Genomic DNA, 21,645 nt, shown 5'->3' on the forward strand with positions numbered 1-21,645 from the left:
AGCCAGACATTTTGCAGTGGGACCTCAGCAGGTATGTTCATTTTGTTATTCACATTATGATAGATTTTTTTTTTTGCAATCCTAGGGAAAACAAATTCCTCTGAAAAACGGCCATGCAGAGTTCTTCGAATAAATAAAAAAGAGAAAACCATAGAAGCATCTTGGAAAGAAAGAGCATATCTGTATATTAATCCATACACAAAATGAAGAGAAAAATAAAAAGAAAGGGGAAAAATGAAGCAAAAATATAAAGTAATCTGTGAGAGGCATTCAAAAGAAGGGAAAGGGGCAGAGGACAATGCTAAGTGCATTTTCCAGAGTAAGAAAGCAATCCAGGCTTTGTGCAGTTTATTTATTATACAAGGGTTAGATTGTGATAGCAGGAGCATTCCAGGCTCAAGAAGACAATTTCCTTCTTGCTCCCCCCTTTGCTCCAGGGAGAAGTGATTGGCTGATGGCTTATACCAGCAGCAGACTACTACCCCTCACCCCACCATGCTTGCTCAGTTCCAGTAGCCAGTGTGTATTGAGAGGGACAGAATCAAAGTTCTGTTCATTCCTCTCCCACCTGCTCTGGGTGGAAGGGAGTAAGCAGTTTGTACAGCACCCATGATCCTTATAGGTCCATACCAAATCTCTGTCGCTGTGTGGATGGGCCAGTCTGGGCCAGAATGCAGCCCTACATTACTAAGGGTAAGAGTTAAAGTAGTAAGTGAATTACTCAAGTCTCCTAGATCAAAGATTAACCAGATGGGAATTTTCCTTCTTTTCTTTCTTCTTTCTTTAATGGTTAAATATATTGCGAAAAGTTTTTGAATTGGGAAAATGTTAACAAAAGTAACATTACCAAACAGTACTGGAGGAATGCAGCTAGGATGAACAGCTCCCCTAGCTTTCTTTGTGCATGAGCTCTGGCTTTGAAGGCTGAAAGGATTTCCAGTTCAAATCCTAGGGATTCAACTTTTCTGTCAAGTTCACATGCCATAGCACAATTTCAGGAGACCTTTTTTTTAAAAAAAGTCACTCTAGGATTCGTGCCGGGGGGGTGCGGATTTTGCCATATTTAAATATTATTTCTATTAAATAGAGGTTTTGGAATAGAAACTCTAAGGAACTGTACAAAAGACAGCTACATAATTCTGGGGGACAGGTACTTTTCAATGTTATTAAAAATAATTGAAAAGCTCAGACTCAAATGTATAACTGCATTTCTTTCCTATCTTTTCTGCTTATTTTTCAGTGAATTGTATTGTTTCTGAAAGTGCGTGACTGATATCACTAGATAAAGGCAGACATAGGGTTATTTCTACACTGCAATCAAGGGTGAGAACAAGGGTGATTGTAGCACGTGTCGACCTACCCAAGATAGAGTTATTCTAGCTAGTGCGAGTATTAATAGCAGCAAAGTGAAGCTATGGAAGCACAGGCTTCCGCACAGGTTGTACAAGCCCACCTGGGATCCTGGATACATGTATGGGTGGCTAGTCCATGTTCAAGTCCATGCTGCCGCAGCTTCACTGCTGTTGGTAGCTGAGCTAGCTAGATTAAAGCCACCTCGGGTGTGTCTACACACGTTGTAACCCAGTTGCAGTGTAGTGATTGCAGTGCAGTGTTGCAGACACTAGGCAACCTCCCCCTGTAACTGTGACAATGCGCCATTCTTCCATTTTTATTCTTTTCCCATCTAAGAAACATCTGTTGGGAATTACATTAACAATACCAAACTCATTTCACTATGAGTGACCTAGAGAAGTCAGGAGCAAAGGTCTGTAGAAATGAAAGGCTACTACAAAAATTGGGAGTCTGTTTCTCAGACCTAAAGCCCCTTCCATGTGAATAACGCCACTGAAGTGTATAGGAGTTCTGCATCCAAAAAGGTCAGCAGGATTTACCCTCTGCCCTTCAAGACTGATTTTGGTTGAGTGGGTTTAAAAAATAAAGGGATATGTATTTTCTTTTCTAGAATCGGAAAGGTTACCTTTTCTTGGGATTCATGTAGACCACAGTGATAGGATGCGGGACTCGATCCTGGGAAGATTTGAGGGTTGTGGTGGCTATTCAGCTGAACACGAGTTCCCAGTGTGACACTGTAGCCAAAAGAATGATTGCAATCCTGGGATGCATAAACAGTATAATCTCGAGTGGAACAAGAGTGGTTATTTTACCTCTATATTTGGCATTGATATTACTGTTGCTGGAATACAGTGTCCAGGCCTCACGACCACAATTCAAGAAGGATATTGATAAACTGGAGAGGGTTCAAAGAAAATCCACGAGAATGATTAAAGGATTAGAAAACATGCCTTATAGTGATAGACTCAAAGAGCTCAATCTATTTAGAGAAGGTTAAGGGGATAAGGATATAGACTTGATTACAGTCTATAGGAACAAATATTTAATAATGAGCTCTTCAATCTAGCAGAGAAAGATTCAACACAATCCAATGGATGGAAGCTGAATCTAGACAAATTCAGATGGGAAATAAGGCATAAATTAACAATGAACGTAATTAACCATTGGAACAATTTACCAAGGGTCATGATGGATACTCCATCACTGAAGGTTTTTATCCATGATGACTCCAAGATATATTTTTTGAGTGGTAACAGCTAATTTAGAACCTATCATTATATATGTGTAGCTGGCATTATTTTTTAATAATTAATGTTTATTGTTAATTAATGTTTAATAATTAATAATTAATTTTAATTAATGTGCATTACTGTGCACTTCTCAATGTTGAATTTCATCTGCCATTTTGTTGCCCAGTCAGCTAGTTTTGTGAAACCCCCTATAACTCTTCACAGACATCTTTGGACTTAACTGTTTTGAATAACTTTGTATCATCTGGAAAATTTGAAATGAATATTCCGTTACCAGGTGTATATTTACTATGCATAGCAGGCATATCTTTTCACTTCCATGCACAGAAATATAAACTAATCAGAAAATCTAAAGTTAGCAATAAAGCAAAGACAAAACCCCCTCCCCCTACCATAACTGCTCTATTTCATTATTCTCCCCATGCAATTGCCTGCCAGCATGCTGAATTACAGTCTTGTTTTTTGAGTAGAACTGGCTTTGGAGATGTTAGGTATCTCTCTGTTTATATGGGGCAATGGGGAGAGCAGGTGTTAGAAGGAAGCTGTAGCAAGTCTTCTGATGTGACTGTGGCTCTGATTTTACCATGTGCCACACCTGAGTGGGGGAAAATAAAAGCAACATTACTTGACTATATTTAAATGGATAACTCCTATACATGTAGATCACAGAAAGTCCTTGATTCACCCACATAAGCAATCTCCTTAAACAGAGGAGTATGTGTCGTGCTAGTGAGGAGCCAGTGGTTGTGGTACATGTTGGTACCAATGACACAGGGAAAGGCAGGAGAGAGGTCCTGGAGGCCAAATTTAGGCTGCTAGGTAGGAAATTGAAGTCTAGGACCTCCCTGGTGGCATTCTCTGAAATGCTTCCAGTTCCACGCACAGGGCCAGGTAGACAGGCAGAAATGCGGGGTCTCAGTACGTGGATGAGATGATGGTGTACGGAGGAGGGTTTAGATTTATTAGGAACTGGGTAACCTTTTGGAAAAGGCGGAGTCTATACAGGAAGGATGGGCTCCACCTAAACCAAAATGGAACCAGACTGCCTGAACTTAAAGTTAAAAAAGTCGTAGAACAGTTTTTAAACTAAGGTCTGGGGGAAAGCCGAAAGGTACGGAGGAGCACGTGGTTCGGACAGAGACATCCCTTAGGGGAGGATCTATTAATGAAGATTCTCTGTGTCCTAGTAAGGAGGAAAGGATGGAAGATGATAAAACATGGGTAGAACCTGATGAAAAACAGTCAAATGAAAAAGAGTCCCATTCAATTACATCATGTAATGGCAAACAGCTAAAAATTGACAATTTTTTAAAGTCCTTATATACAAATGCTAGAAGTCTAAATAATAAGATGGGTGAACTTGAGTGCCTTATATTAAGGGAGGATATTGATATAATAGGCAGCACAGAAACCTCTTGGAATGTGGATAATCAATGGGACATAGTAATACCAGGGTACAAAATATATCGGAAGGATAGAAAAGGTCATACTGGTGGGGGAGTGGCACTATATGTGAAAGAAAGTGTGGAGTTAAATGAAGTAAAAATCTTAAATGAACCCAACTGTACCATAAAAGTAATTCCATGCTTGAATAATAAGAATATAGTAGTAGGGATATAGTACCAACCACCTGACCAGGAGGGTAATAGTGACTGTGAAATGCTCAGGGAGATTAGAGAGGCTATAAAAATAAAAAACTCAGTAATAATGGGGGATTTCATCTATCCCCATATTGACTGTGTACGTGTCACCTCAGGACTGAATGTAGAGATAAAGTTTCCAAACACCTTAAATGACTGCTTCTTGGAGCGGTGCATCCTGAAACTCACAAGAGGATAGGCAATACTTGATGTAGTCCTAAGAGGAGGACAGAATCTGGTTCAAGAGGTGAATATAGTTGAACCGCTTGGTAACAGTGACCATAATATAATTAAATTTAACATCCTGGGGGGGAGGAGGGCGGGGAACACACCACAGCAGCCAACCATGATTGCATTTAATTTCGGAAAAAGGAATTACACAAAAATGAGGAAGTTAGTTAAACAAATTAAAAGATACAGTCCCAAAAGCGAAATCCCTGCAAGCTGCATGGAAACTTTTTAAAGACACCATAATAGAGGCTCAACTTAAATGTATACCCCAAATTAAAAAACATAGTAAGAGAACCAAAAAAAATGCCACTAAGGCTAAACAACAAAGTAAAAGAAGCCGTGAGAAGCAAAAAGGCATCCTTTAAAAAGTGGAAGGTAAATCCTAGTGAGGAAAATAGAAAGGCGCATAAACTCTGGCAAATGAAGTGTAAAAATATAATTAGGCAGGCCAAAAAAGTATTTGAAGAACAGCTAGCCAAAGACTCAAAAAGTAATAGCAATTTTTTTTAAAGTACATCAGAAGCAGGAAGCCCGCTAAACAACAGGCGGGGCCACTGGACGATTGAGATGCTAAAGGAGCACTCTAGGATGATACGGCCACCATGGAGAAACTAAATGAATTCTTTGCATCAGTCTTCACAGCTGAGGACGTGAGGGTGATTGCCAAATCTGAGATATTCTTTTTAAGTGACAAATCTGAGGAACTGGCCTAGATTGAGGTGTCATTAGAGGAGGTTTTAGAACAAATTGATAAAATAAACAGTAAAAAGTCACAAGGACCTGATGGTATTCACCCAAGGGTTCTGAAAGAACTCGGATGTGAAATTGTAGAACTACTAACTGTGGTATGTAATCTATCATTCAAGTCAGCTTCTGTACTGGATGACTAGAGGATAGCTAATATGATACCAATTTTTAAAAAAAGGCTCCAGAGGCAATCCCAGCAATTACAGGCCAGTAAGCCAAACTTCAGTACCAGGCAAACTGGCTGAAACTATAGTAAAGACCAGAATTATCAAACACGTAGATGAACATGATTTGTTGCGGAAGAGTCAACATGGTTTTTCTAAAGGGAAATCATGCCTCACGAATCTGTTAGAATTCTTTGAGAGGGTTAACGAGCATGTGGACAATGGTGATCCGGTGGATATAGTGTACTTAGATTTTTAGAAAGCCTTTGATAAGGTCCCTCATCAAAGATTCTTAAGCAAAGTAAACTGTCATGGGATAAGAGGGAAGGTCCTTTCATGGATCAATGACTGGTTAAAAGATAGGAAACAAAGGGTAGAAATAAATGGTCAGTTTTCAGAACAGAGAGCGGTAATTAGTGGTGTCCCTAGGGGTTTGTACTGGGACCAGTCCTATTCAACATATTCATAAATGATCTGGAAAGAGGGGTTAACGGTGAGGTGGCAAAATTTGGAGACGATACAAAACTACTCAAGATAGTTAAGTGCAAAGCAGACTACGAAGAGTTACAAAACTGGGTGACTGGGCAACAAAAGGGCAGATGAAATTCAATGTTTATAAATGCAAAGGAATGCACATTGGAAAACATAATCCCAACTACACATATAAAATGATTGGGTCTAAATAAGTTGTTACCACTCAAGAAAGACATCTTGGAGTCATCATGGATAAAAACTGTCAGCGATGGAGTATCCATCATGACCCTTGATAAATTGTTCCAATGGTTAATTATGTTCATTGTTAATTTATGCCTTATTTCCCATCTGAATTTGTCTAGATTCAGCTTCCATCCATTGGATTGTGTTGAAACTTTCTCCGCTAGATTGAAGAGCCCATTATTAAATATTTGTTCCCAGGGTAGGGACCTATAGACTCATTTAACAGGGATTTAGAAATTACTAATAAAAATGTGATTCGTTTGATAAACATTGTGAGTTGGGATTAATATTTGTTTAGAATGGGTGGTTGTTGCTTTTACAACTCAAGAAATAGATCTACCACTCAAGAAAGAGATCTTGGAGTCACTGTGGATAGTTCTCTGAGGGTATCATAGAGGTCTATAAAATCATGACTGGTGTGGGAAAAGTGAATAAGGAAGTGCTATTTACTCCTTCTCATAACACAAGAACTAAGGGTCACCAAATGAAATTAATAGGCAGCAGGTTGAAAACAAACAAAAGGAAGTATTTTTTTCACACAGCACACAGTCAGTCTGTGGAGCTCTTTGCCAGAGGATGTTGTGAATGCCAAGACTATAACAGGGTTCAAAAAGAACTGGATAAGCTCATGGAGAATAGGTTCATCAATGGCTATTAGCCAGGATGGCCAGGGATGGTGTCCGTAGCCTCTGTTTGCCAGAAGCTGGGAATGGGCGACAGGATGGATCACTTGATGATTACCTATTCTGTTCATTCCCTCTGAAGCATGTGGCATTGGCCACCGGTGGAAGACAGGACACTGGACTAGATGGACCTTTGGTCTGACCCAGTATGGCTGTTCTTATGTTCTTAGAGGTTCCACAAGGAGAATTTTAGAGAATGCTCTTCACTCCGTTAGGCTTTCTCAGCTCATAGGATCAGCATATAATTGTGAATTAATGCTAAGCATATATCCTACAATTCAGACAAGGAGGATATTTGTAGCTGGGATACTATTGCTCAGATGATACTCAATTTCTCCCAAATACAAATACCATCCTGGTCTGATTCTTCTTCTTTTCTTCTTCTTCTCCTATAACAAGCCCTTCTGGGGAAGGCCCAATCACTCTCTCTCCTGTTTTCACATCTTCAGGAAATGGCCCATCTCCCTGGCTCAGATGTTCAGTGACTGGCCACTGGCCTGTACCTACATCCTGTTTTACTGTGATAGGGTCAGCATGCAGGCCTACTTCCTCTCTCCATCTCCCTGGATATTTCTTCTGGTGAGCAGAATGGCCTCCTTTCCCTTCTCTCACTTCCTGACACAGAAGGACTTGAAGAAGCTCCTTCATTCCTGTTGCTGCCACTTATTCTGGTCCTTTAATACGCAAATGCTCCATCATATACTGGCATAACAGGAACCCCTCCCCTCTTGCCATTATCTGAACTGGTGAAAAGCACTGATGCTACTTGGAAAATTAAATATTTAATTTGCTAATCCCTTTGGGTAGTGTCACATTTTAACTCCTTCAGAATGTTACAGAGAAATTAGGGTGCAATGCAAATATAAAACTTCAGTTCCCTAATACTAGACCTGAAATTTTGCATGTCTATCTTAAACCCTTTGCAAAGAACCAGAGCCCTTCCTTTACCTGGGACTAGTCCAAAAGGAAAATCTTTTGAGATAATAATGTGGCTCTAAAATTTTCTCCCAGATGAGGCAGATTTCCAAAATTTGAAAGGTTATTGCCAGGAAAGATCTACAAATGATTGTGAGTCAACGACTTAAATACAATCCCAATATGGGTCTGATGCATTTTTTTTCTTTACCTAACTTGTCTGAGCTGTTGGCCATAAAACTGTAATCAGCTTTGGGTTTTTCATGCCAAAGGCAGGATAGGGGTAGCTTCATATGCGATGAACCACTCATGTCTAATCGAAACTCCAGATTTGGATTTTGAGACAGCTGGAAACTTTTATTAAGTACTGGCACTTCTTAAAACTTTATTTGGACTGAGTGAAACTGCATCAATTTAAAAGAAGATAAAAAAAATCAGAGGATCTTTAAAGATCAAGAGAAAGTTCATCTTATTTTTACCAAAGTAGCCTGAACGTAGCGAAATTTATCAGGTAACAACTAAAGAGAATCTAAATTAGTAATCTGTAATAAAACCTGAAAGAGGCTGCACTTGACTCTCATGTAATATTTTTTTATCTAATGAAGAAAATAGATACTATACATATAAAACACTATAATATTTAAATTTGCAAGTCAGGACTTTCCCAAATGGGAACCTCACATTACACACCTAAATCCATATATAGGCACCTAAATATGTGGTCAGTAATTTGATGTATGGAATGATTTGGCAGCCTAACTTTAGGGCTGTGTTATTTATATTCTTGGCCATATTTTTCAGTAAGGTGTCCTCAATTCCTACTCTATTCTTTGTTGAAAACAGACATTGTGCATGAATTTGTCCATGCAATACATGGAAGATTTTCTTTATGAACACTTAGTCTTCTTTTGTCCAAATCCGGAAGCTGCTACGAATCCAGAAGCTTTTATAGTCAATGACAAAGAAAAACATAATACTGATTTAACAAAGAACAAAGGGTACATTATTCATAGTGGAGGGAATCCTTAAAGGAAGGTTAGTGAATGAAGCATAACATCTAAAGTATGGCATTCACTAAAAAGAAAGCTTCACAAATACTTGCCACAGTGGATTTGATTTTGCCACTTACATCTGTGATCATTTTCCCCCTGGTCTTGTTTCTTTCCCTGTGGTTGGCGCGTTTCTGCTTCTGCTGCAAAACTCGTTCCCTGGTGGTGCGATACTCTAAAGCAAATTCACTAATAATTTTGCAGAACTTATTGATGTTGACTTCACGGATTGCATAAGGAGGATGACCCATAAATAACAAAAATGCATGGAACCTAAAAACAAAATGAATTAATGACAGCTTTTAAAAATGAAAAAAAAAACATTCAAAAACTTTAGATTTCTAGTAAAATAGATTCCAATTGATCCATTTATTGTCTTCCGAGCTCTCATCTCTTTTTTTTCATGCTGTGGAATTTTCATGGATGCCTTAAACATCACTGGCATGGTTTATAATTAAAAACATAATGCAAATAAATGGCTAGCCTATGATAACTTCATCCCAACCCATTTTCCCATGCTGATATTAGAGATAAGATGTGTATGAAACTCCATTCATTTTATTTTACTAATTTGGCAAGTGAATGAACAATTTCATTGCAGATATTGAAAAAACTATTATGTTTTAATTCCATTTGTTTGTATTAAGCAACTTCAAAGAGGCTGTTAAGATGTTGGGGAAAGTCTAGACAAGAAGAATGAAGATTTACAGGCTAGCAACACAGGAAGAGAAGCATTTGTAGTTCAAAAAGAAAACCATAAAATGTTGTAACATCCAAATACTTACAGTCTGGGGTGCTTTGAGTTCACAACTTTACTGTTGATTCAGTATTACTCACAGCTTTTTGTATTATTTGCAGCTTTGCTGCCGCTTCTGTACCACATTATTCACAATGGACTACTGAATATATAGATCTTTGTGAATCTATTTTTTATCTACTGCGTCTATGCCAATTAAAACACTCATTACAATGGAAATGAAACATGTGACTGAATAAGGTATCCTGGAGAGGCTTAGAATAGTAGTTACATTAGGTAATTTAAAGTAAAGAAAACACTGTTCAGCTTATTTTCAAATCCAACACAATATATGTGATAAACCCAGTAGGAAACTCATACGTTCCTGCTTTCACTACTACTCAGCTATATTTGGGGTACTACTTATTTAGAAGGTGGAATAGAATTCATGAATGAGAAAACAGATGGGCTGGGCTAACATCCCAGATCTGTACATTCACACATTTGGGCCTGTTTGAACTCTCTTTGGTAATTCTGTGTACAAATATACATTATTTCCCCATCTGCAAAATGGGAATAATGATACCATTCTCCTTTGTAAAGCAATTTGAGAACTATGGATGAAAAGCACTACATAAGAGATAGGTATTATTAATTATTATTATTAATTATTATTATTATTATTATTATTGGGCATATTTAAATCATCTGTGTGAGTTTATGAATCTGGAAATACACTAGCAATGGCACTTGCATATATATGACATTAGCAGATTGTACAAGATACGTATAGTACTAGCTCCAGATACAGAACTTGTTACTCTGTCTTTACTATGACAAATATATCATTAAAGACACAAGGAAATTGCCTGAGAAGGATTTCAGGATTTCACCACAGTGTGTAGTGATATGTAAGAAAATAATTGTCAGTCGTCGTTTTTCTCAGCAGAAATACAATATTCAGCTGAAGTTAGGAAATATCTGGAACAAATGAACATCTGTTATAAAGACCTCACAACAGATATGTAGGTAAACATACTTCTTGGAACGTGGTTTGAAGCACATTGAAATAAGTAATTGAGGTTGTTCCCATCAGTGCCCTAATGCTGTACCTGTTAATTATTCTTCTGTGAACAATCTTCAGAATTATGATTCTTTCTGCACAGTCTTTAAGGAACTCAGACATTTTTTGCTTCAGCGTTGGTTTCATTTCATGCTTTGCTATAGCCTTAAGGTGATCCCATGATGCTTTGCACCTTTTCTCCATCTGACATAAATTGTCCTGAAGTTGCTCAAAGTCAACCTAAAAACAAGTGAAGACATCAGTCACTTTGATCTCAAACACCATAGCAGTAACCTTGGGTATCTGAACTGTTTCATCTTTATACAATAAGGAGGTGGGGAGGGAGATGTAGCTTCAGTGACACTGCTATATACATTAATACGATATTAACACTTGTCCGTGTCTCTACCCTCAGTGTAAGTATGTGAAAAGTTAGTCAGAGAAATTCCGAAACAAAAAGAAATGTAACTATGTGTGGTTGCCATATAGATGTAACATCTAAAGAAAGGATAATATCTTAATTTTCTGCTACATTTGTATAAAATGTTTTAGTAGATTCTCTTCTTTGCAGTCAGCTGCACTAGGGACGATCAGAAAATGTGCGCATGCACCAAGGCAGCAAAAGGGTTTTTTCTTCTCTCTTTCTCACTACCACCTTACAGCATTTTAATGTGTCTGCCAATCACTACAGAGTCCAGATGCCAATGTTTCCCCTTGGGTATGTCCCTACCCCATGCACTGTCTTGTTGAAAGACTATATTGTATTCCAAATGGTCAGTTCATGTGCCAGAACTTCAAGTTTTATTCAGAGGAAGTGTTATCTAGTGATCTCAATACAAACTTGCATCTCTTGAGACACAGTATGACACTGTTAGCTTATAACACAATCTTTCTAATAGCTTTGAAAGTCTGTGTCAACACAGTTAAAATAAATTATTACATCCTCAGTAACACTTATCAGGAGGGAAGCCAATAAATTCCATAAGAAGGTGAAACAGAGGTTCTCTCTTATTCATCAACCAAAAAAGGTGTTCAAATTGCAGTGGTCTACGCAAGCCATTTTGGATATGTTTATAAAAACAGGGCAGTATGCATGAACTATCCAGCCGCAGTACAGCACATACACAAAGCAAATGGAAACAGTAGAAGTCTCCAACATGGTCTCCTTGACTTCCCAAGGAAGAATAAATTTATTTTCAAACAACAGCTCAAAGTAGAGATGAGCTTAAGCCATAAAATACAGATTTAGACTCAGATTCCAAACATGCCAGAGTTTCTGGATGTTTGGGTCTGGTATTTTTGGCCCATATCTTATTGCAAAACAAAAAACAGTTCTGTATAAGGGGTTTCTTCCTGCTCATAGGATCTGAAGAAACTGTAGCTTAGTAAATGTTATTTTCAAAGGTTTCTAACCGAATATATTCCTATGCAGTGCAGCTATTCATTTATTAATTTTAATTGCTTTTGTGGTAAGAAAACTATAGTCCTACAACAGTACATGCAATGTTATAAAAAAACTTAGTAATATAAAATTTATCATATATATAATAGGAAATTAATATCGTTATTAATTGTTCATTGTTGGTAACATGTCCATAACCAAAATTATAATGCTGACCAAGTACATACGTAACAAGACATTTTAAATGACTGAAGGTGATATAAGCACATACAGATAAAAGGTGAAATACTAGCCCCATTGATGGGAGTTTTGCCTTTGACTCCAGTGGAGCCGGGATTACATCCAAGGTCTTTATGCCTGAATTGCTCCAATCCACCTCCCAAAGCCATAGCACAATCTCATGAGGCTTAGTGATTTCTGATTTGTATAACTGTTACATATTTCATATGTTCTGCCAGGTTATTTCACACTTATGTGGGCTGTGCAAATTAATTTTATCTTATAGCTTTTATATTTTACCATTACTGGTTTAAATCCAAAATCAGCCTGAACTGGAATCAGAACTCTTGTGAATTCGCGGAAAGTTCAGGTAAATCCAAACACTGAAACTCAGACACATCTCTGTAAGATGGACCTGAACCAGCGTACTGAAAGCCAGGTCTCTAATTCACTTCATCGGATGCATACCGTGGAAACTGCAGCAGACTTTATATATACACAGAGAATATGAAACAATACCTCCTCCCACCCCACTGTCCTGCTGGTAATAGCTTATCTAAAATGATCATCAGGTTGGGCCATTTCCAACACAAATCCAGGTTTTCTCACCCTCCACCCCCCCACACAAATTCACTCTCCTGCTGGTGATAGCCCATCCAAAGTGACAACTCTTTACACAATGTGCATGATAATCAAGTTGGGCCATTTCCTGCACAAATCCAGGTTCTCTCACCCCCTCACCCCCCTCCCAAAAACCACACACACAAACTCACTATCCTGCTGGTAATAGCTCATCCAAAGTGACCATTCTCCCTACAATGTGCATGATAATCAAGGTGGGCCATTTCCAGCACAAATCCAGGTTTTCTCACATCCCCCCCACCCCCATACACACACAAACTCACTCTCCTGCTGGTAATAGCTCATCCAAACTGACCACTCTCCAAGTTTAAATCCAAGTTAAACCAGAACATCGGGGGGGGGGGGGGGTAGGAAAAAACAAGAGGAAATAGGCTACCTTGCATAATGACTTAGCCACTCCCAGTCTCTATTTAAGCCTAAATTAATAGTATCCAATTTGCAAATGAATTCCAATTCAGCAGTTTCTCGCTGGAGTCTGGATTTGAAGTTTTTTTGTTTTAAGATAGCGACCTTCATGTCTGTGATTGCGTGACCAGAGAGATTGAAGTGTTCTCCGACTGGTTTATGAATGTTTATGATATTATAACATTATAATATATAATAATATTATAATAATATATAATAATATAATTATATTATGATATTATAACATTCATAAACCAGTCGGAGAACACTTCAATCTCTCTGGTCACGCAATCACAGACATGAAGGTCGCTATCTTAAAACAAAAAAACTTCAAATCCAGACTCCAGCGAGAAACTGCTGAATTGGAATTCATTTGCAAATTGGATACTATTAATTTAGGCTTAAATAGAGACTGGGAGTGGCTAAGTCATTATGCAAGGTAGCCTATTTCCTCTTGTTTTTTCCTACCCCCCCCCCCAGATGTTCTGGTTTAACTTGGATTTAAACTTGGAGAGTGGTCAGTTTGGATGAGCTATTACCAGCAGGAGAGTGAGTTTGTGTGTGTATGGGGGTGGGGGGGATGTGAGAAAACCTGGATTTGTGCTGGAAATGGCCCACCTTGATTATCATGCACATTGTAGGGAGAATGGTCACTTTGGATGAGCTATTACCAGCAGGATAGTGAGTTTGTGTGTGTGGTTTTTGGGAGGGGGATGAGGGGATGAGAGAACCTGGATTTGTGCAGGAAATGGCCCAACTTGATTATCATGCACATTGTGTAAACAGTTGTCACTTTGGATGGGCTATCACCAGCAGGAGAGTGAATCTGTGTGGGGGGGTGGAGGGTGAAAAAACCTGGATTTGTGTTGGAAATGGCCCAATCTGATGATCACTTTAGATAAGCTATTACCAGCAGGACAGTGGGGTGGGAGGAGCTATTGTTTCATATTCTCTGTGTATATATAAAGTCAGCTGCAGTTTCCACGGTATGCATCCGATGAAGTGAGCTGTAGCTCACGAAAGCTCATGCTCAAATAAATTGGTTAGTCTCTAAGGTGCCACAAGTACTCCTTTTCTTTTTGCGAATACAGACTAACACGGCTGTTACTCTGAAACAGGTCTCTAATTGTGGCCATAATGCTGATTGTAAGTCAGCATGCTGTTTGAAGGGGGTTTAGAAGCTCTCCTTTGCACTCCCCTGATCCTGGTGCTATTCTGTGCATGACTGTTACTCTTGTGCTGTGTTAGAGCAGCCTAAAGGCTTTTATCACCTATGCTAGGTTGCTAGAATCAGAAGGGACTGAAAATAGAGCTTATGATACATTTTCCCCAGTCATGATCCCTTTTCCCTACCATGCTGGCAGCAGAGAGGTCATCTGGCGTAACCGTCCTGGTTCAGGCTCTACTCCATACAATTATCTTGCTTACTCTGGGGAAATCCCTCCCTGGTTATGCTGTCACTGTAACTGCAATAATGAAACTGGCCCTGGACTCATACTACCACAAAATTGGAGGAATTTGGGATTGGGATCCAAACCGTCCCACCCCAGCCCTATCTCGAGTGTGGGTGGATCTCACTCTAAGCTTCTTATTTTTTTAATGCATTCTTCACCTTGGTTCAAATTAAAGTTTGTTACAGATGGAATAAAGTTTTCAACTACATACAGTACCTACTGCTGAGAGTCATACTAACTAAGTTTAGCCATAAGAAATGTATTATTATTAAAAAGCTCCCTGATATAACCTGGTATTGATTTGATTCATTTTTCCTCTGACTTACAAAGTGATGAATTTTTCCTCTGCACAAGGAAATAAAAACATCCTTTGATCCATTCTGCTATTTAGAAAAGCCCTGCAGGCGAGGCAGCTGTGGGGGGTTATATTTTTGTTAGAGTATCAATGCCTATGTTAAAAAAAAATCCTTCTCCAGGTCAGTATTTTGACTGTTGATGACAAACATACTGCAGCTCACCAAAGACTGGAAATATAAAATGCACACAGCAGACAAAATACCAGTATCCCCATTAGAAAAAAATGGAGCCCAGAAGACTGTAGGACTCAAAATTTGGGGTCACAAAGAATTTACCAGACGGGGTAGGGAACTCCCCCTATCCCTCCTCTGCATAGTGCAGGAATTTTTATTAGTTTTCATCTTATGTTACAACAGCTTGCATTGAAATCAGTGAGAGTTCTGAGTTACCAGTTCTGTAGAGGTCAAAAGACAGTGTGTTCAGGAAAGGTTCTCTAGTTTCTAGAGAGCAGTTGGCATCTTCCCCTGGGCCGTGGTCCTGCAAAGAACCAATGCAACCACAAAAGGGGTATTGATAGCTGACGAGTGGATGTGGACGAAGGATGTGCTAGAGCCTTCACTACAGTTTGAGGCTACCAGCCTCTGGTAGAACCTCTGAGGGAGCACCGCAGTGAAAATACCACCTGCTCTCCCATGGGGGGCACTGAGCACAGCTGCCTGTGCTGGTGCAGTAAGTGCGAATTACTGAAACTGGAAATCCAAACTCACTAGAGTAACTCGCCTGTATATTCTGAACATGACTGAGGCTAATGTCAGAAGAAGAGTTGCCAAGAGAGTATAACAGATCACTATGAACTCTAATGTAATATGGGCCACCAACTCTCAGGAACTTGTCTTGAATGAGTGGTCATTTTTAGGGGACAAAAATAATCCATGTATGGAAAATTCTCCACATTTGGAAGAGTAAGAGTTAAAAGTGCTATGAGACATTCATATACATTAGCTTGTATTTTACAAGTACTGTTTCCCCAGCTTACGTTTCTGAAGGTGTTCCCATTATTTCCAATAAAACCCTGGGATAAGTAGTGCTTATACACACAGAATCCAAGGCATCTCCATAGGATATCTGCTATAGACCCTAACCCTTAAGGGGTTAAGTGAAGATCATTTCACACATTATCTGATATAAAGTATCTGCTTTCCTTTAAATGTGTGTCATGGTCCAACAAAATGCTTCCCTAAAGAGCACTGACGAATGAACTTGATTTAAAAAAAAAACCCAAAACCATTTTGTACTTGCCGATCTGTTGATCAGATTTTTCCTGCCTAAACTCACAGAACAATTCCACCAGACTGGGTAGGCAGGAATAGAAACATCTGAAGTTATTTAGAAAATTTGGACTCTTCTAGAAAATGAGGTCAAATGAATGTGAGAGTCTACAGTATTAAAGCACCCACTGTACAGCATTCAAACCACTGGTGTGGGCTTTTTTTCAAGTAGCAAAAGTATTAGGAAGCTGCTCTCTCATGGGGCATGGCCTGGAGTGACGCAAACACTGTCACCCTCACTTAGGGTGACCAGATAGCAAGTGTGAAAATCAGGTCAGAGAAGGGGGGTAATAGGCACCTATATAAGACAAAGCCTCAAATACTGGGACTGTCCCTGTAAAATCGGGACATGTGGTCACCCTACCCTCACTGTCCCTTCTTACCTGGATCTGTCCCTTGTTCTGGTCTCTTATCCTACCTACCTCCTTTCTTTTTTTACTGTCCACTTTTTGTTTTCATGGTTTCTCTGCTGCTCCCATTTCTCTCAGTTTCTGGCCCCTCTCCTCCCCGATACACACTAAGGGCTCAGTCTTGCCTTACAGGCACTGCCGCAGAGAAGGACAATTTCTCCCTCCATGCAGGACAAGTTGGTTACGGCTCACCTCTTCAGGTCATGTGGCCTGCTCCCCACTGCATGCACAGCCAACTCCACTGGCTGCTGTAAAGGGAGAACAGAATGCTGGCCATACTTTCTCCCTGGCGGCTTTATCATCTTCTTTCTCCATACCCCATCCTTTCTCAACCAACACAACACCACTTAGACTCACACATTCACACCAGGTAGTGCTGAACAGCGTAAACCTTTCTCCTCCAGTGAGGGAGCACTAACCAATGTGCTGAGTTGCTGTGACCATCAACTCCATTTAGGCCAACGATCAGTAACATTAGAAAGTGAATGAGGTGCACACAGCGTGCATGCTAACAGAATAGGCCTCTCTGCCACTCTCTTCCTGCATGCCCATGCTCATTACTACTTTCCAAATGCATGGATGATGTAAGGACCATCTAATGCCCTTCATCATCTGTAAAACAAGGTTTCCAGTAAAAGTTTAAATTCTGAAGGATGGCAGTGAAGTTTGGATACTTCAGTAATCATTGGCAACATCCAGCTCTATATCACAGATGAGGAACAAAAGAGTCAAGCAACTAGCCTGAGGGCACAACGTGATTAAGCCCAAGGTCCACTAAGCACTTTGTATGTTACTCTGACCTGCCCCCTACTGTGCATACTAATCTTTATCTATACAGAATGGAATTTCCTTAAATAGTGTACTGTATGCAGTGTTGTTGTAGCCACGTCGGTCCCAGGACATTAGAGACACAAGGTGGGTGAGGTAATATCTTTTAAGGAACTACTGTCAGTGAGAGACACAAGAGAGACCAACAGAAGTTGATTCAATAAAAATTATTACCTCACCCACCCTATTTTAAATAGTGATATTTATACATTATGCATTTTGTCAAAAATAACTACATTATATACTTTTTCAGCTAGAAATGTACAATTCCTTTTTCACTCCTTAATGCCATCTTTAAGAAACTTGCTATCACTCTGTGGACTCTTGTGACGCGCTAGGAAGGTTAATGGGAGGTACAGCTCACTGGAGCACAACTTTCCTTATTTATAAACAGCAGATTCAATTGAAAACAGGGATCCAAAGACATTCAAATGGTTCAGAGCTTTACTTATCTTCATTGAGAACTCTAATAAACCATTGACATAAGAAAGCTGTCTTGTAACTTTACTGACATTATGTTGGCTTATTAGTCAATAGACTAGATTCTCTGGTTCTCTTTACCTTGTGTAGTTATTTATATGAGTAATAACTGTGAACTACTAAATCAGAAAATTAACAATTTGCATCTTTTTTACCCTTATATAACTGACTATACAAGGTGAAGCCAACTGAGCAACTGACCAAAGGTTTGTACAGTGCTTTGGAGATGCAAAACTACACATGTGCTCAGCAATATTATTATATTTGATGCATTCTTACTCCATTTTGCGGTTAGTATTTGCTTGGTGTCGAGTGTTATCAAATAATCAAATTACACCTCAAGGAGGTGTAAGATGATAAAGGTGCATAATGTAATTTGGGGTCAGAATTAACAAGATTTAAAAGGGTATTGAGATAGGGAGAGTTATAAATGAGGATTGTTTACATTACAAGTACAGTACACATATCACAACGTATAAAATACCGTATCTCTTCCCTGTGAGCTATTCAGTTCATACTGTGTTCCCAAGGGAGGCAGGGCAGAGTGAGGTCCCTACTCCACATTTATATGTCATCTTATTGCCAACATTTTATTAAAAAAATGAAGTTACACAATGGTAGAGAGAGATGATTCATTTTCTTATTGTTGAAAGGAAACAGGAACAGTACCTGCTTCCAGCTGGAAGACAGCACTGTGACTAACATGGCATTTAGGTGGATTTCACATAAAATTGTGGTTCTACGAGACTATGGAAAAGGTAGTCCCGAGAGAACTCTCTGTTGTAAGAGTGTTTTATAATTATGATGCATTGTATAAAGAAAAGAGAAAGATGGTTATTTCAAATTATTACAGCTTCAAGATACCCCCTTTTGCACTGTGTGCTACACATATCAATCAACTCTAGTCTTCTATTCCAATTAAACCATTTTCTGAGTCAAGTTCAATCCTGCCATAATGTGCACAACTCCTCAGACATTAAAGATATTGCACCTGCTTATGCTTGTAGTGAATTTGTTCCCCTGCAGTTACCTGGATATTTTGAACAGGGCTAAAAACCCCAACTCAAGGCCTGAGGTAAAAATAAAAATGGAAGGAAGCTGACAAAATAAGCTCAAATTGAGTAGTGGCATTGAAGTTTCCTGAACATGCCTGAAAAACTCAGACTGAGAATTAACTAATTTATTACCAAGATCACTGGAAGGTATTCTGAGTCTTTTATGAAGGTTCTGCATAACTTCTGTTATATATTCTCAATATTCCTTACAGCTTTCTGTTATATTATAATTATCATTTGCTGACTCATCCTAGCTCTTTAAACTTTGTTATTATACTGGTGGATAGATCAGCTCTAGACATTTTCGAAACAGGAACTGAATCTCTCCCCATCTTTGCCTCTCCCCACCTAATGCTATTGACGACAGAACCAACACATTCACAAGACATGTTTCATTCTAATTTCATAACTGAAATGATAATTAGATACACACACAGACATATAAAGTCAGCTTTTCTCTCTTCAAAGATAGGGTATTTTCTACTGCAGACCACAGGCCAGTTTGAGTTCTTTGTAATTTAGGTCAGACAGATCATTTCCACATTATTACAGGGATGAGTTTTGATGTGGAACATGACATTCTCTTCTTCCTGCCCTTGTTCAGGGCCAAGGGAAGTTCTGAGCATTGAAAGAGTAACAAATGAGCCCAGAGTTCTTTCAAAGAGCAGTCAGATTAGGGTTTCTTAAACAATATTTGTTATATTAGAGAAGCATATATCATTGCAGCACACTGGTGGGCACCTCGTGTTTTGGTATACATTATCCAAACATTTACAAACACCATTGTGAAGATGCTATTCCATAAAATCTACCCACTCTCTTTTAAATCTTGTATTTTAGGAGTTAACATATAATTCGTCACAGGATTCAATGTATTTAATTAGGAGTAGGCAGAAAAATAAGAGAAGATGCAGTTATTGCACTCCATTTGCTAAGAATACAGGTACAGGAAACCATCTGGTAGATTTGCTAAGTGCTTTTGCCTACAAATGCTGGCTTATTAGTAACGTAAACAAAATTCTTATATAAAAACTGGGGAGAAAGGCAAGTAGGTCAGTATTAATAATAGAAGTTTCTTTGAAAAGTAATAGTTTTTTTTTTAAAGAGGTGGAGTGTCGCAGGGCTGGGATTCTTTGTTAATGAACTTCACCACCCAAGATGCAGGACTATGTACATAAATGCAGCTAACAAATGTAGGGTACAGACTATGCCTGATGAAGAAGGTGGGGGAGACTCTTGTGTCACAACCACTAAGGAGAGATATGAATTATGGTTAGTGTTTGAACTAAAGATAGCAGAAAAATAAAAGGACAGATCAGAAGTATACCACCACTTTCAGAGACACAATCTGGTGAAACTCAAACTATGAGAAGATTTCCAACGGCATGAAGGGCGGTCAGGTGAAAATCTCATTGAAAAGCAGTGGAAGTTGGATGCCTTGGAAACCTGCCTCCTAGTTTTTTTCTGAATAAACAGCATCTTCAGTCAGTATGACTCTAATGTTGATTAGGATATGATTGGACACAAACCGTAAGCAGAATGTGTGTGGCAGTGAAGGGATCTAGCATATTAGTGCTAGATAGTGCTCCATAAATATCTTAAATTAAACAGAAAGATACCAGAGAATTTTATGTCCCATAATCCAGGTTTAGAAAATTACATCCCTTGAGTTTCAGAGTAATTAGTGAAGAAGGAATGTGCTTAGACCTAGCAGACATAATGAAAGGGGGTCTTTCCCATTCTTTCACGTATGTCGTTGGCTGGAATCTGGTCCAGGATGGTAGTGAACAAAAGTAATTTCTTTCTAAAGGCTCTTCAGTGGCCGACATGAGATGAGCTGCTGGTCTCAGTCCAAGTTTTAGTGGACAGGTGAGGTCTGTATTTTGCTACCCATGCTAATAAATGATTATTAATAGTAATAATACACACCATGATGTGCATATCTGTCACTCCACTATAATGTAATTCCTTGACATATTAGTTCAATTTCTGCTCCGATGTGCCCATATACAACTTATTTCAATAAGAGTCATATGAGGGCATCAAGGGGCAGCATTTAGCTCACCTCCATTCTTATGGCCACAAAGTTAGTGTCCATCCTATCCACATATTTTTAATAAAAGGTCAGAAACAGTCTCCCTGCAAAAATAATTATAAAAAATATGACAACAGAATCAAGTAACTGATTAATACATGAATGGATTGCATGAACTTAGTGGTCATATCACCCATTATTCCCATTTCTTTACTTATCCACTGCACAGCACCATTGTATCTGAGCACCTTACAAATTCTAAAATAAATACACCGAACAATCTCTTCACAAATCCTACACAAAAACCTCCATGATCAGAGACGGCAAGGAACACGATCAGTGGATGGCAACCTAACTCTAGGTGGCTTGAATGGATGCTATGGCACGGGTAATAATAAGGGCGCTCATTTGACTTGCACTGTTAGTGAATCAAAACAATACTGCCAGGTACTTACTTTTTCCAGACAAAACACCTAAATCGCTCTCTCTCAGACACACACACACACACACACACACTTCCAGCTGTGGAAACCATCTGGGAT

At 39.0% G+C, this 21,645-nt stretch overlaps 1 protein-coding gene across 2 annotated transcripts in view; it reads right to left on the reverse strand.

Annotated features, from left to right (window-relative positions):
- The window catches only part of FHOD3 (formin homology 2 domain containing 3), a 614,532-nt gene that overhangs the window by 29,337 nt on the left and 563,550 nt on the right, over window positions 1–21,645 (reverse strand). For both annotated transcript variants that reach the window (XM_077810937.1, XM_077810936.1), the window contains 2 exons: window positions 10,598–10,788; window positions 8,830–9,022 (listed from right to left, as the gene is read on the reverse strand). In XM_077810937.1, the coding sequence (XP_077667063.1) occupies window positions 8,830–9,022; window positions 10,598–10,788 (384 nt within the window). The remainder of the gene's footprint in view (window positions 1–8,829; window positions 9,023–10,597; window positions 10,789–21,645) is intronic.

The sequence above is a fragment of the Eretmochelys imbricata genome, chromosome 2, assembly GCF_965152235.1.
Source record: "Eretmochelys imbricata isolate rEreImb1 chromosome 2, rEreImb1.hap1, whole genome shotgun sequence".
Classification (NCBI taxonomy): domain Eukaryota; kingdom Metazoa; phylum Chordata; order Testudines; family Cheloniidae; genus Eretmochelys; species Eretmochelys imbricata.